This window comes from Symphalangus syndactylus, chromosome 7 (genome assembly GCF_028878055.3).
Source record: "Symphalangus syndactylus isolate Jambi chromosome 7, NHGRI_mSymSyn1-v2.1_pri, whole genome shotgun sequence".
Taxonomy (NCBI): Eukaryota; Metazoa; Chordata; class Mammalia; order Primates; family Hylobatidae; genus Symphalangus; species Symphalangus syndactylus.
The window spans coordinates 45409503-45424299 of NC_072429.2; the positions used below are offsets into that span (position 1 = coordinate 45409503).

General features: G+C 42.7%; 1 protein-coding gene across 5 annotated transcripts in view; it reads left to right on the top strand.

The window, feature by feature from the left end:
• The window catches only part of DIAPH1 (diaphanous related formin 1), a 107898-nt gene that overhangs the window by 78743 nt on the left and 14358 nt on the right, over positions 1-14797 (top strand). For all 5 annotated transcript variants that reach the window (XM_055285866.2, XM_055285864.2, XM_055285859.2 and 2 more), the window contains 2 exons: positions 9460-9558; positions 14439-14533. In XM_055285866.2, coding sequence (XP_055141841.1) covers positions 9460-9558; positions 14439-14533 — 194 coding nt within the window. The remainder of the gene's footprint in view (positions 1-9459; positions 9559-14438; positions 14534-14797) is intronic.

Here is a 14797-nt window from a genome sequence, read left to right on the forward strand (position 1 = left end):
ACAATTTCTACTGAATGCATATGGCTTTTGCACCATCATAAGCTAAAAAAAAATTGTTAGGTTGAACTGTCTTAAGTCAGGGATAGTCTGTATTCAGAAAGTTGTCCAGCCATTACCACTATCTAATTCCACAGCATTCTTGTCGAACTTACAAGAAACCCTGAATCCACTAGCAGCCACTCCCTACTTCCCATTCCACCCAACTTGGCAACTGCTACTTTACTTACTATCTTATGGATTTGCTTGTCATGGACATTTTGTGTCAATATAATTAATAAAGTATGTGCCCTTTGTGTCTGGTTTCTTTCACTAATCATGATGCTTGCAAGGTTCGTGTTGCAGCATGTATTAGCACTTCATTCCTTTTTATGACACCACATTTGTTTCCACTTTTTGGCTATTATAAATAATGCTACTATGAACATTTTCTTTTTTTTTAACTAAACTGAGATGAAGTATCAATAGCATGACCTTTTACCCTTAAATTCTTCAGCATGTATCTTCTAAATACAAGTTCTATAACCACAGTGTAATTATCACATTTAGAAAATTTATCATTGATAGGATACTGTTATCTAATATACAATCCATATTCAAGTTTCACCAATTGAGTTAGTTTTTAAACGTGTAAGACAATAAACAATTTTATTGAGATAAAATTCACACAACATAAAATTAGCCATTTTAGAGCAAGCAATTTAGTGGCATTTAGTATACTCATAATGTACAACCATCATATCTATCCAGTTCCAAAACATTTTCATCACTCCCAAAAGAAATCCTTTACACTTTAAGCAGTTGCTCCTCATTCCTCCATCCCTTTAGCTCCTAACAATCACCAGTCTATATGTGTCTCTATAGATTTACCTCTTCTGAATATTTCATATAAGTTAAATAATGTATGTGACTTTTGTGTCTGGCTTCTTTCACTTTAGCATGATGTTTTTGAGAATTCTCCACATTGTATCATGTTATCAGTAGCTCATTACTTTTTATGGCAGAATAATATTCCATTGCATATGCCACAGTTTGTTTATGCATTAATTGACAGACAGACAATTTCTTTTTTTTTCCAAGACAGAGTCCCACTCTGTTGCCCAGTCTGGAGTGTAGTGGCACGATCTTGGCTCACTGCAACCTCTGCCTCCTGGGTTCGAGTGATTCTCTTGCCTCAGCCTCCCGAGTAGCTGGGATTCCAGGCATGTGCCACCATGCCTGGCTAATTTTTTGTATTTTTAGTAGAAATGGCATTTCACCATGTTGGTCAGGCTGGTCTCGAACTCCTGACCTCATGATCCGCCTGCCAAGGCCTCCCAAAGTGCTGGGATTACAGGCGTGAGCCACTGCGCCTGCTGGACAGTTAGACTATTTCTACCTTTTGTCTATTTTGAATAGAGCTGCTATGAATGTGCATGTACTTGCATCCATTTGAGTAGCTGTTTTTGGTTTTGGGGAGTATATGCCTTAGGAGTGGATTTGCTAGGTCATATGGTGATTCCGTTTAACAGGATGAAAGGATGTGTTGAATCTGTAGATTGATTTGGGGAAAATATACATCTTTCAATGTTGAATTTTATGTTCTATGAACATCATGTATCTTTCCATTTATTTAGGTCTTTGATTTCTCTCATCAGTGTTTTGTGGTTTTTAGCATACAGTTTGGTCATGTAACTTTTGTTCACATAACTGAAGTGTTTCTCTTCTTTTCTATTTATTTGTTTGCTTTTGTCTTATGGTACTTTTCTAGTTGTTCATTTCTTTTTCTTTCTGTCTTTTTTCTTTTTCTTTTCTTTCTTTTTTTTTTTTTTTTTTTTAGACAGAATCTTGCTCTGTTGCCCAGGCTGGAGTGCAGTGGCGCAATCTTGGCTCACTAGAACCTCCGCCTCCCGGGTTCAAGCGATTCTCATGCCTCAGCCTCCCGAGTACCTGGGATTACAGGCACACACCACCACCAGCTAGTTTTTGTGTTTTTAGTAGAGACAGGGTTTCACCATGTTGGCCAGGCTGGTCTCGAACTCCTGACTTCAAGTGATCAACCTGCCTTGGCCTCCCAAAGTGCTGAGATTACAGGCATGAGCCACCGTGCACAGCCCTTAAATATATATAAAGAAATATAATTTAGAGAGTAGTGACAGCAAACATCTTTACCTTGTTTCTGGTTTCTAGAGTCTCAGAATTCAATCTTTCACAATTAAGCATAAAGTTATTTGTAAATTTTTCATAAATGTACTTTATCAGGTTGAGGAAGTTCCCATTAATTCCAAGTTTACCTAGAGTTTTAAATCATGAATAGGATTTTAAATTTTGTCAAATGCTGGTATGATTTTTTAAACATCTCTGAAATCATGATGTTTCTCGCAGTGGATGTCATAGTTTCATTGGCAGGACTCTCATTTTTAATGGTGCATAAAATAGTGTGTATTTTATAATTGCTGCCATCATAGATTTGATGAAATAGCCCAAGCTGGAGTGCAGTGGCGTGATCTCAGCTCATTTCAACTTCCCCCTCCTGGGCTCAAGCAATTCTCATGCCTCAGCCTCCAGAGTAACTGGGACCATAGGCGAGTGCCACCACACCAGGCTAATTTTTTGTATTTTAGTAGAGATGGGGTTTCACCATGTTGCCCAGGGTGGTCTCGAACTCCTGAGCTCAAGTGATCTGCCCACCTCGGCCTCCCAAAGTGCTGGGATTATAGGCGTGAACCACCACACACGGCCTGAAATGGCATCTTTTGATAGGTGATAGTGCTGGTGTCATGTCTGTTTAAAAATTTTCCTGAGACCAGGTGCAGTGGCTTATGCCTGTAATCCCAGCACTTTGGGAGGCCAAGGCAAGTGGATCACCTGAGGAGTTCGAGACCAGCCTGGCCAACATGGCGAAACCCCATCACTACTAAAAATACAAAACTTAGGCCAGGCGCAGTGGCTCACGCCTGTAATCCCAGCACTTTGGGAGGCCGAGGCAGGTGGATCACGAGGTCAGGAGTTCGAGACCAGCCTGGCCAGTATGATGGAACCCCGTCTCTACTAAAACTACAAAAATTAGCCGGGCATGTGGCAGGCGCCTGTAGTCCCAGCTACTCGGGAGGCTGAGACAGAAGAATCGCTTGACCCCGGGAGGTGTAGGTTGCAGTGAGCCGAGATTGTGCCACTTCACTCTAGCCTGGGCGATAGAGCGAGACTCCGTCTAAAGAAAAAAAAGTTAGCCAGGCATGGTGTCGTGTGCCTGTAATCCCAGCTACTCGAGAAGGAGGCTGAGACAGGAGGATTGCTTGAACCCAGGAGGCGGAGGTTGCAGTGGGCTGAGATCATGCCACTGCGCTGTAGCCTGGGCGACAGAGCAAGACTCTGTCTCAAAAAAAAGAAAAAAACCTTATGCCTTACGGGATATACAAAAAGCAGTAGAGGGTAATTTATACCTGTAAATGCTTATAGTAAGGAAGAAGAATGATCTCAAATCAATAACCTAACCTTCAACCTTAAGACACTAGAAAGAGAAGAGCAAACTAAATCTAAAGCAAGCAGAAGGAAAGAAATAATAGAGATTAGGGAGGAAATTAACAAAATAGAGAATAGAAAAAAAAAATAGAGACAATCAGTGAAACCAAAAGCTTATTATTTAAAAAGATAACAAAATTCATAAAACTTTAGCCAGATTGACCAAGAAAAAGAGAGACTTGAATCAGAATGAAATAGTAGACATTACTACCAACCTTCCGGAAATAAAGAGGATTACAAAGAATGCTGTGAACAACTGTTCACCAACAAATTAGATAACCCAGATGAAATGGCAAATTCCCAGAAATATACAAACTACCAAAACTGATGCAAGAAAAAATAAACAATCTGAATAGATCTGTAACATGTGAGGAGATTGAATCATTAGTCAAAAACTACCCAAAAAAGGCTGGGGGCACGGTGGCTCACTCCTGTAATCCTAGCACTTTGGGAGGCCAAGGCGGGCAGATCACGAGGTCAGGAGATCAAGACCATCCTTGGCCAACATGGTGAAAACCTGTCTCTACTAAAAATACCGAAAAAAAAAAACTACCCAAAAAGAAAAGGCCCAGATATCTTCACTACTGAATTCCACCCAACATTTAATGAAGAATTAATACAATTAACACTAATTCTTTGCAAAGTCTTCCAAGAAATAGAATATTTCACAACTCTTTTTTTTTTTTTTGACACATGGTCTTGCTCTGTTGCCCAGGCTGGAGTGCACTGGGGCAATCTCTGCTCACTGCAACCTCCACCTCCTGGGTTTAAGTGATTCTCGTGCCTCAGCCTCCCAAATAGCTAGGATTACAGGTGTGCGCCACCATGCCCAGCTAATTTTTTAATATTTTTAGTAGAGACAGGATTTCACCATGTTGGTCAAGCTGGTCTCGAACTCCTGGCCTCAAGTGATCTGCCTGCCTCAGCCTCCTTAAGTGCTGGGATTACAGGTGTGAGCCACCACGCCTGGCTCACATCTCATTTTATGAGGCTAGTATTACCCTGATGGCAAAATCAGACAATGACATCATAAAACTATAGAGCAATATTTTTTATGAATATGGTAGCAAAAATCTTTAATGAAAAACTATTGGCCAGGCGCGGTGGCTCATGCTTGTAATCCCTGCACTTTGGGAGGCCGAGGCGGGCGGATCACGAGGTCAGGAGATCGAGACCACGGTGAAACTCCGTCTCTACTAAAAACACAAAAAAAAATTAGCCGGGCGTGGTGGCAGGTGCCTGTAGTCCCAGCTAATCGGAGAGGCTGAGGCAGGAGAATGGCGTGAACCCGGGAGGCGGAGCTTGCAGTGAGCCGAGATCGCGCCACTGCACTCCAGCCTGGGCGACAGAGCGAGACTCCGTCTCAAAAAAAAAGAAAAAGAAAAAGAAAAACTATTGACTGGGTGTGGTGGCTCATGTCTATAATCCCAGCACTTTGGGAAGTTGAGGTTGGTGGATTGCTTGAGCCCAGCCCAGCCCAGCCTGGGCAACGTGGCAAAACTGTGTCTCTACAAGAAATATAAATGTTAGCCAGGTGGGCTGGGCACGGTGGCTCACGCCTGTTATCCCAGCACTTTGGGAGGCTAAGGCAGGTGGATCACCTGAAGTCAGGAGTTCGAGACCAGCCTGGCCAACATGGTGAAACCCCATCTCTACTAAAAATACAAAAATTAGCCGGGCATGGTGGTGGGTTCCTGTAATCCCAGTTACTCGGGACGCTGAGGCAGGAGAATCACCTGAACCCAGGAGGCGGAGGTTGCATGGTGGTGGGTACCTATAATCCCAGTTACTTGGGATGCTGAGGCAGGAGAATGGCGTGAACCCGGGAGGCGGAGCTTGCAGTGAGCCGAGATTGTGCCACTGCACTCCAGCCTGGGCGACAGAGCGAGACTCCGTCTCAAAAAACAAACAAACAAACAAAAAGCCGAGCTCAGTGGCTCACGCCTGTAATCCCAACTCTTTGGGAGGCCGAGGCGGGCAGATCACGAGGTCAGGAGATTGAGACCATCCTGGCTAATCGCGTGAACCCGGGAGGTGGAGCTTGCAGTGAGCCAAGATTGCGCCACTGCACTCCAGCCTGGGCGACAGAGCAAGACTCTGTCTCAAAAAAAAAAAAAAAAAAAAAAAAAAAAAAAAAAAAAAAGTTAGCCAGGCATGGTGGCTCATGCCTGTAGTCTCAGCTACCTGGGAAGCTGAGATGGGAGGATTGCCTGAGCTCAGGAGGTTGAGGATGCAGTGAACCATGATTGAGCCACTGCACTCCAGCCTGGGTGACCAAATGGGACCCTGTCTCAAAACCCCTCAAAAACAAAGATTCTATTTTGATTTATTTACAGTATTTGAGTATATTGCTTTATATAGTTTTCTTAGATGTTGTTGTAGGTATTACAATATACGTATATAACCTATCCCAGTCTAATATGTAACCTATCCCAGTGTTTTACCAAGTTGAGTGTAGAAACTTTTTTTTTCCATTTAAGTCTCTTTGCCCTCCTCACTTTTTAAATATAACTGTCTTAAGTATTTCCTCTACATGAAGCTACTCCATTTTGGTGGAACTGGAAGTGCATATGCTTGTCTTTTATCCGTCAACCTTACTGAATGATTAATTCTTGTAGTTCTTCCTTGGGTTGTCTTGAATTGCTATATATAGTCATATCTTCCACAAAAATGACATTTTCATCCCTTCCTTTATCTATACGTTTTGTTTTTCTCACTACAAGCAGAAAAAAATGAGTATGGTTTTCTGTTTCTCAACATCAATAATGTATGTATATTTTTTCACTTTTCCTATGTAAAATGAGATACTTTTTTTCTCCTTCCCTGCTTCTAAGTTTTTGTGATGTAATCTGGATGTGTTTTGTCTCCATTTTTATCTGACCATAATTTTTTTTTTTTTTTTTGAGACGGAGTTTTGCTCTTGTTGCCCAGGCTGCAGTGCAATGGCACGATCTTGGCTCACCACAACCTCTGCCTCCCAGGTTCAAGCGATTCTCCTGCCTCAGCCTCTCTAGTAGCTAGGATTACAGGCATGTGCCACCACACCCGGCTAATTTTGTATTTTTAGTAGAGACGGGGTTTCTTCACGTTGGTCAGGCTGGTCTTGAACTCCCGACCTCAGGTGATCCGCCCGCCTCAGCCTCCCAAAGTGCTGGGATTACAGGCATGAGCCACCGCGCCTGGCCAATTTTCATTTTTTGTATGATTTTCTTTTTTTGGAGACTAGGGACTCTGTCATCTAGGCTGGAGTGCAGTGGCACAGTCATGGCTCACTGCAGCCTCAACCTCCTGGGCTCGAGTGATCCTCCTACTTCAGCCTCCCAAGTAGCTGGGACTACAGGCATATGCCACCACGCCTAGCTAAATTTTTTTTTAAATGGAGACAGGGTCTCACTATGTTGCCCAAGCTTGTCTCAAACACCTGGACTCAAGTGACCCTCCCACCTCGGCCTCCTAAGGTGCTTGGATTATAGGCATGAGCCACCATGCCAGGCCTATTTTTTTTATGTGATCTGTCTTTACCTACTTCTCTCACTTCATCTCCTGCTCTTCCTTTCATTCCATCTACTTTTAGCCTTAGTGACGTTTTTGCTCCTCCTTCAACAACACATCCAACGTGCTCTATCTCAGGCCTTTGCATTTGTTATTGCCTCTGCCTGGAATGCTTTTGCCCCTTTCCCCTGGATATTTATGTGGCTTGCTCTCTCAGTTTCTAAGAGGTCTTTACTCAGATGTCACTTACAGTGAGATCTTCCCTGACCATCCCTCTAAAATTGTAACCTGCCCCCCCTCATCAAACCCCCCATCCTTTTCCCTGTCTTTCTTTTCACAGTAGCTATGATAATATAGTATACTATTTTATCTATTAATTGGTCTAGTTTATTTATTTTTGTTAGAACGTAAGTTCCATGAAGGCAAGAATCTTTCTCTATTTTGTTCACTTCTTTTATTTCCATTGCCCAGAATGGAGCCTGGCACGTATAGGTAGTCAATAAATATTTATTGAGATAATTAATCTTTGTGTATTTAGTATTTTTCTTCCTCAAACTGGGACTACTGAGCTCCAAAACAGTGAATTTTTTTGAGACAGGGTCTCACTGTGTCATCCAGGCTGGAGTGCAGTGGCACCATCACAGCTCACCACAGCCTCAACCTCCTGGGCTCAGGGTGATTTTCCCACATCAACCTCCTGAGTAGCAGGGACTACAGGTGCATGCCACCATGCCTGGCTAATTTTTGAATTTTTTTTGTAGAGACAGGGTTTTGCCATGTTGGTCAGGTTGGTCTCAAACTCCTGAGCTCAAGTGATCTGCCCACCTCAGCCTCCCAAAGTGCTAGGATTACAGGTGTGAGCCACTGCACCCAGCCAAGAGTGAATGTGTTTTATAGTTCTTTGTACCTTTTGCATGTAACTTTTTTGTTTTAATTCTTGTTTATTTGTACCAAGTAATACTTTTCATATGGTTTAAAATTCAAATGGTATAAAAAGGTTGTGTTCAAAAGTATTCCTCCCACTGTCGTGTTCAAACACCCCATTCCACTGCTCAGAGGCAGCTAGCTTTGTCAGGTTCTTGACTCTCCTTTCAGGGATATTCCCATATGACTTTCTGAAAATTTGATACCAAGTTACACTATAGGACAAAGTATTTTACAATTATGTCTGTCCAGAATAGTTACTTGGTTTTTTTCTATGTATTGCTCAACTATCCTGGGATAGCCAGCATCAACCATTTTGTAGCGAATGTTACTATCATGAGAGCCATTAAGAGAGTGATATAATGAAATACTCTTTTGCCCATGCCCTTGAAGTTCAAAATCTAGGTGGGATGAGAAATACCCACACTTATTAAATAACAGAGGCTTTAAAAAGATCAAGATAATATGTATGTAATGTCACAAAACATTGAATAATTAATTGTTGGATGAGATATAGATAACAAATACCATGAAAATAAGTTTATCAAAGCAGAGAGCAAGTATCATTTATCAGGGAACGTTTCACGAGAAGGGAAGAATATGATGGCTTTGGATAGTCTGAAAAGAATGTAGAAGGCAGAAGTATATTTTACCTCAATCATAGGCAGTTGAGAAAACAAAATTTTTTTAGAGAAAGTCATGTTCAAGATGGAGCTTAAGGTGGGGCAACAGTGGCTCATGCCTGTACTCCTAGCAGTTTGGGAGGCTGAGGCAGGCAGATTGCTTGATCCCAGGAGTTTGAGGCCAGCCTGGGCAACATGGTGAAACCTCATCTCCACAAAAAAATACAAAAATTAGCCAGGCATGGTGGCCTGCACCTGTAGTCCCAGCTCCTTGGGACACTGAAGTGGGAGAATCGTCTGAGCCCAGGAGGTCAAGGCTGCAAGTGAGCCATGATTGCTCCACTGTACTCTAACCTGGGTGACACAGTGAGATGCTGTCTGGAAAAACAAACAAACAAAAAAGATGGAGCTTGAAAGATAAGTCGGATTTTTAAATAGGCACAAAAGGAAGGATAACATGGTGGAAGGGAACTGCTGAACTACTACTAGCCAACTGTTCTTGTGAGTCAAGTTTTAATGGAACACAGCCATGCCCATTCATTTATGTATTGTCTGTGCCTGCTTTCATGCTACAGTGGCAGAGTTGAATAATTGAGACCATATGGCCTGCAAAGCCTAAAATAGTTACTGTCTGGTCCTTTACAGGAAGCTTGCTGATCCCTGCAAGTAGATAGGATGTAGGTAGGAAAGCATTACTGATAAATATTGAAGAAATGAAAATGAGATATTTATTAGAGTTGGGGGGGGTTCAGTAATAGAAGGGTGGTTGATTGAAGAGGAGGTTAGTTTTGAAGGAATACAATGGAGAGACCATTATAATAGGGAGTAAGTGAGGGGCCATTTCACACTGGACAGTAGTTGCTCAGTAAAGCACAGAGGTGGCTTACTCTTAATCATGCTTTTCTAATCTTTTCCCTGCTAGCCAAGAAGGATCAAGAAGGTGGAGAAGAAAAGAAATCTGTGCAAAAGAAAAAAGTAAAAGAGTTAAAGGTATTGGATTCAAAGACAGCCCAGAATCTCTGTGAGTATCTCTTGGTCCCAACTATTCGAAATGTGAAGGAGTTCTTTTAAGAACTTTTAATTCTCTTGAATCTATGGTCCCTTGATATGGAACTTTAATTGTTCAATTCCTGCTATATACCAAGCATTGCACAGTGAATTTTCAGTATCATGTTTAATTTCTTCAGTAGCACTGCAAGATTTTTAAGTATCCAGTTTTATGTCAAGGAAACAAGCTAAGACTTTTAGGAATTTGCCTAGTCATAAAGCTAGTAAGAAAGAGGTCTGGGATTTGAGCCTTTGTTTTTTTTTTTGAGATGTAGTCTCACTCTTGCCCATACTGGAGTGTAATAATGCGATCACAGCTCACTGCCATCTCAGCTTCCCGGGCTCAGTTGATTCTTCCACCCCAGCCTCCCAAGTAGCTGGGACTACAGGTGTGCACCACCATGCTCAGCTAATTTTTTGTAGAGATGGGGTTTTGCCGTGTTGCTCAGGCTGGTCTCAAACTCCTGGGCTCAGGTCATCCGCCCAGCCGTGCCTCTGACTTTCTTATTTAAAAGTCCTTACTATGTCCATTGCGTTCACAGAAAGTCTACCACAGATGGTCTAGCCACTGTACATTTCCTCTTTCCCACTTTTGCTTTTTTATTAAATAAATAGAGAAGAGGTCTCGCTATGTTGCCCAGGCTGGTCTTAAGCTCCTGGCCTCGAGTGATCTGCCCACCTCAGCCTCACAATATGTTGGGATTACAGATGTAAGCTACCATGCCCAGCTTTCACTTTCTGATAAGTAAAGGTACTAGCTTGGCTTCAATTAAATTTAAAATTAGTTTGTGATTTAAAATAAGTAAGGTAAATTTTGTACTTCTCAGAGCAGGATCAGTAACTCCAGAGAAGGGCTCTGTTCTGAAGTTTCCACGTATACTCGTAACTGTTTGGTAGCAAAATTTCAAATAAGAAATTCTTCTGCAAAGTTGATATAGGTAGTACTTATTTGATGATCAGGACAAATGCTAAATTTTTGTTCTTTTTAATTATTCATCTACCTACTTCATACCGAGAAATATAGACTTAAATATTTATTTGACAAATATTTCAGGGTCTGCTATGTTATAGGCTCTATTAGGCACATACTAGGCATCTGTTCCAGAGATGAAAGGGTATTTTCTTTCTGTAAAACCCACTCACAGTCTTGTAATGCAGTTATTGTCCCTGTTTTTCCAAATGAGAAAACCAAAGTTTAAATGATGCGAAGTGCCCAGATCACACAGCCAATAAGTACACATACCCATAAGTAAAGTCAGTGATACAATGAGACCAGTAAACTGTCACATTAATCTTGATTATATAATCTTAAATTATTGTCAATAACTGTTACTACGTAGTGTCTGTGGTGAAGTCTTATGGAGACTAAAGTAAGGTGAGTCAGTTCCTCTTCCCAAGAGTATCTCTAGGAACATAAGACATGAGTAATTGTTTTAAAAAATGATACAAGAAAGACAATGGTGTTGTACATTATGATTTCTAGTGGCATGATATTGATATGGAAAACAGAAATTAAGAAAAGAAAATTGAGAGTAGTGTAGGGTAGGATGGTCTGGAAGATGGAATTTAGTGATTCAACAGTGATTAAATGTCTCTCATGTGCTAACGATACAAAGCTGAATAAGACAATAGTCCCTGTCTGCATGAGCCACGTATTTGGTAAAGACAGAAAGGCAGATTATAACAGCACAGATTGATAAATGCTATGATGGAGGTATGCTAGAATGTTTATGAGAGTACTAGGAAGGGAGGGATCTAAATCAAGTGGGGGCAGTATTGGAGGGGCAAATCCCAGAAGATATTCTAAAGGAGGTACTACTTAAACTGAATTGAAAGACCAATTAAGGAATTAAGGAGGCTGGGCGTGGTGGCTCATTCCTGTAATCCCAGCAGGAAGCCGAGGTGGGAAGATTGCTTAAGACCAAGAGTTCAAGACCAGCCTGGGAAACAAAGCAAGACCCCTGTCTCTACAAAACATAAAATACTAGGTGAGCACAGTGGCATGTGCCAGTAGTCCCAACTACTCAGGAGGCTAAGGCAGAAGGATCACTTGAGCCCAGGATTTTGAGGTTGCAGTGAGCTGTGATTGCACCACTGCACTGTAGCCTGGGCAACAGAGTAAGACCCATCTCAAAAAAAAAAAAAAATTAAGTGAAGGCGGGAAGGTTGGCTTGTTTCAGGAGAGGGATCAGCATGTATGAGAGCATGAGATAACATTGTGCAGTTCAGGAACTGCAAGTAGTTGAATACAACTGAGTAAAGTTTAAATCAGGAAAATGAGTGAGATTATCCTGTGTAATTTTTAGGAAGGCTGCTTTGGCAGTGATTTTGAGGCTGGATTGCTAAGGTAAGGGGAGACTATAGGCAGAGATGAGTTATGTCATTGTTTTAAACTAGGTGAGATGTGATCAGGGCCTGAAACTAAGGTGATGAGAATGAGAGAGGGAGAGGATATTAAGATGGTAGAATTAGGCTAGGTGCAGTGGCTCATGGCTGTAATCCCAGCACTTTGGGAGGCTGAGGCAGGTGGATCACTGGAGGTCAGGAGTTCGAGACGAGCCTGGTCAACATGGCAAAACCCTGTCTCTACTAAAAATAGAAAAATTAGCTGGGCATGGTGGAGCACGCCTATAATCCCAGCTACTCATGGGGCTGAGGCAGGAGAATCGCTTGAACCTGGGAAGCGGAGGTTGCAGTGAGCCGACACCACACCGTTGCACTGCAGCCTGGGTGACAGAGTGAGACTCATCTCAAGAAATAAATAAAAATAAATAAAATAAAATAAGAAACTAGCCAGATGTGGTGCCGCATGCCTATAGTCCCAGCCACTTGGGAGACTGAGGTGGGAGGAGGATTGCTTGAGGCTGGGAGGTCCAGGCTGCCATGAGCTACGACTGCACTACTGCACTCTAGCTTGGGCAACAGAGTGAGATGCTGTCTCCAAAAAAAAAAGAGAGAGAGAGAGAGAAGGTAAAATTAATGGAATTTAGTGATTGACTTGGGATAAAGGAGAAGGTAATTTGAGGTTTAGGTCATTCTGCGGGAAGTGGTACCATTTACTGAAATAGGAAAATTCAGCAAGAACAGATTATCTTTTCGGGGAGGTGGATGGGAGAGGTAGCAGGATGGTGTCTTACCTAAAGTATATTCTCTAAGTGGCTGCCATCTTTTCATTGGCTTTGTGGTGATGGAATAAATCAGAGTCGTGGAAGTGAGAGAGAATAGGCTAGTTTAGATTGCTATAAAGTGAAAGAAAGAGAAACTGGTAATTTAGAGAGGAACATTGAGTAAGATTTAAAAAAACTTGATTATGTATATATGCTGAAGGGAAAGGTCTGTGGGGCTGCCTCTTCTGTTGACACATGAGGAAAGGATGAGTACATGTACTTCCTATAAGCTTACGAAAGTGTTGGTATAGTTTTCTTCTAGGTGATTCCAAAAGGCTTATCTGAGTCTTTTCTAGTCTGGCTCTAACCAAGAGCCCTAGTGCTTTTTTTTTTTTTTTTTTTTTTTTTTTGAGATGGAGTCTTGCTGTCTCCCAGGCTGGAGTTCAGTGGTGCAGTCTCGGCTCACTACAAGCTCCGCCTCCTGGGTTCACGCCATTCTTCTCCCTCAGCCTCCCGAGTAGCTGGGACTACAGGCGCCCACCACCACGCCCGGCTAATTTTTTTGTGTATGTATTTAGTAGAGACGGGGTTTCACTGTGTTAGCCAGGATGGTCTCGATCTCCTGACCTCGTGATCCGCCTGCCTCGGCCTCCCAAAGTGCTGGGATTACAGGCGTGAGCCACCGCACCTGGCCCCTAGTGCTTTATTTTTAAGTAGAATAAGAGAAAGCTGAGCAAGTAATTTGACCAGTGGCTTTGATTTTTCTCAGTGAAGAGGAGCAGGGTCTTCCTGGAACAAATGGGGAAGTGGTGGGGCAGTGGGGAAAGTGGGAATGTGTTGGAGGACCTGCCAAGAAGGGTGGGAGAAAGTGGAACTGGGACACACAAAGAGAATTGCTAACAGCGTGGAGGCCCCAGTTATCATTGGTGCTACTGCAAATTCATAGACTCCAGTCTGCATCAGCCCAGGTGTCAAGAGTAGAGAAATGAAATGGCTAGACTGACCAGGGACCAGAAGGAGAAGGAAGCAAGAGAAAGGTAATAGTAGTAGTAGTAATACTAATGGGAGTCATAATAGAGAGCAAATGAGCTGATGGTTTAGAGGCTCCTAATGAAATAGGAAAGGCAGAGTGGAACTGATATATCAGTGAAAACAGAATGGTCAGGAGACTGGAAAGAGAGGTCCTGATAAGGCTGAAGAGTCAAGTGAGAGATTAGAAAGGGAGAGTTGAAAAAACAGGATGTGTTTGTTAGGGAATAGGATATGGCAGTTTAAGGTCAAGGCAGCTTTGAGGATCAAGTCCTGAGTGTGGGGAACTAAAGTAGAGTGGGGTGAAAGTCTTTCATGTATATAGACTTTTTTGAGACGGGTCTCGCTCTGCTGCTCAGGCTGGAGTGTAGTGGTGCAGCCACAGCTCACTGCAACCTTGACCTCCTAGGCTCAGGTGATCCTCCCACCTCAGCCTGCTGAGCAGCTGGGACTACAGGTGCACACCACCACACCTGGCTTGTTTTTGTATTTTTTGTGGAGATGAGGTTTCCCCATGTTGCCTAGGCTGGTCTCAAACTCTGGGGCTCAAGCGATCTGCCCACCTTGGCCTCCCGAAGTGCTAGGATTACAGGCATGAGCCACTGTGCCTGGCCTAAAAGAGCCCTGTTAGGAAGATTATCCAGCATAGGTCTGCAGGATGGGTTGGAAGCGGGAACAGACGGAGAAGAACATGTCTTAATATCTCATTTTCTGGCAGCAATCTTTTTGGGTTCCTTCCGCATGCCCTATCAAGAGATTAAGAATGTCATCCTGGAGGTGAATGAGGCTGTTCTGACTGAGTCTATGATCCAGGTAAGGAGCAAGGTGGTTCTGCTGGAGCAGGCTCTTCTGTGTCACTGGGCACTGGCCTCATCTCTGTGTAGATGAAGAGGATCCTCCTCTAGCATTGCTGACTTATGAATGCTGGCTTTGAGAAACTGCCTTTTCTGTGGTGGTCAGATTACTTCTGGTATATTTTGCAAAAGTCCCCCCATCTCAGTAGCTGCCTCTCCTCTCCCACCATATGTTTCTTTCTGTATGGTCCTTGAGCAGAGTGTGGGACTGACAACAGAGTAA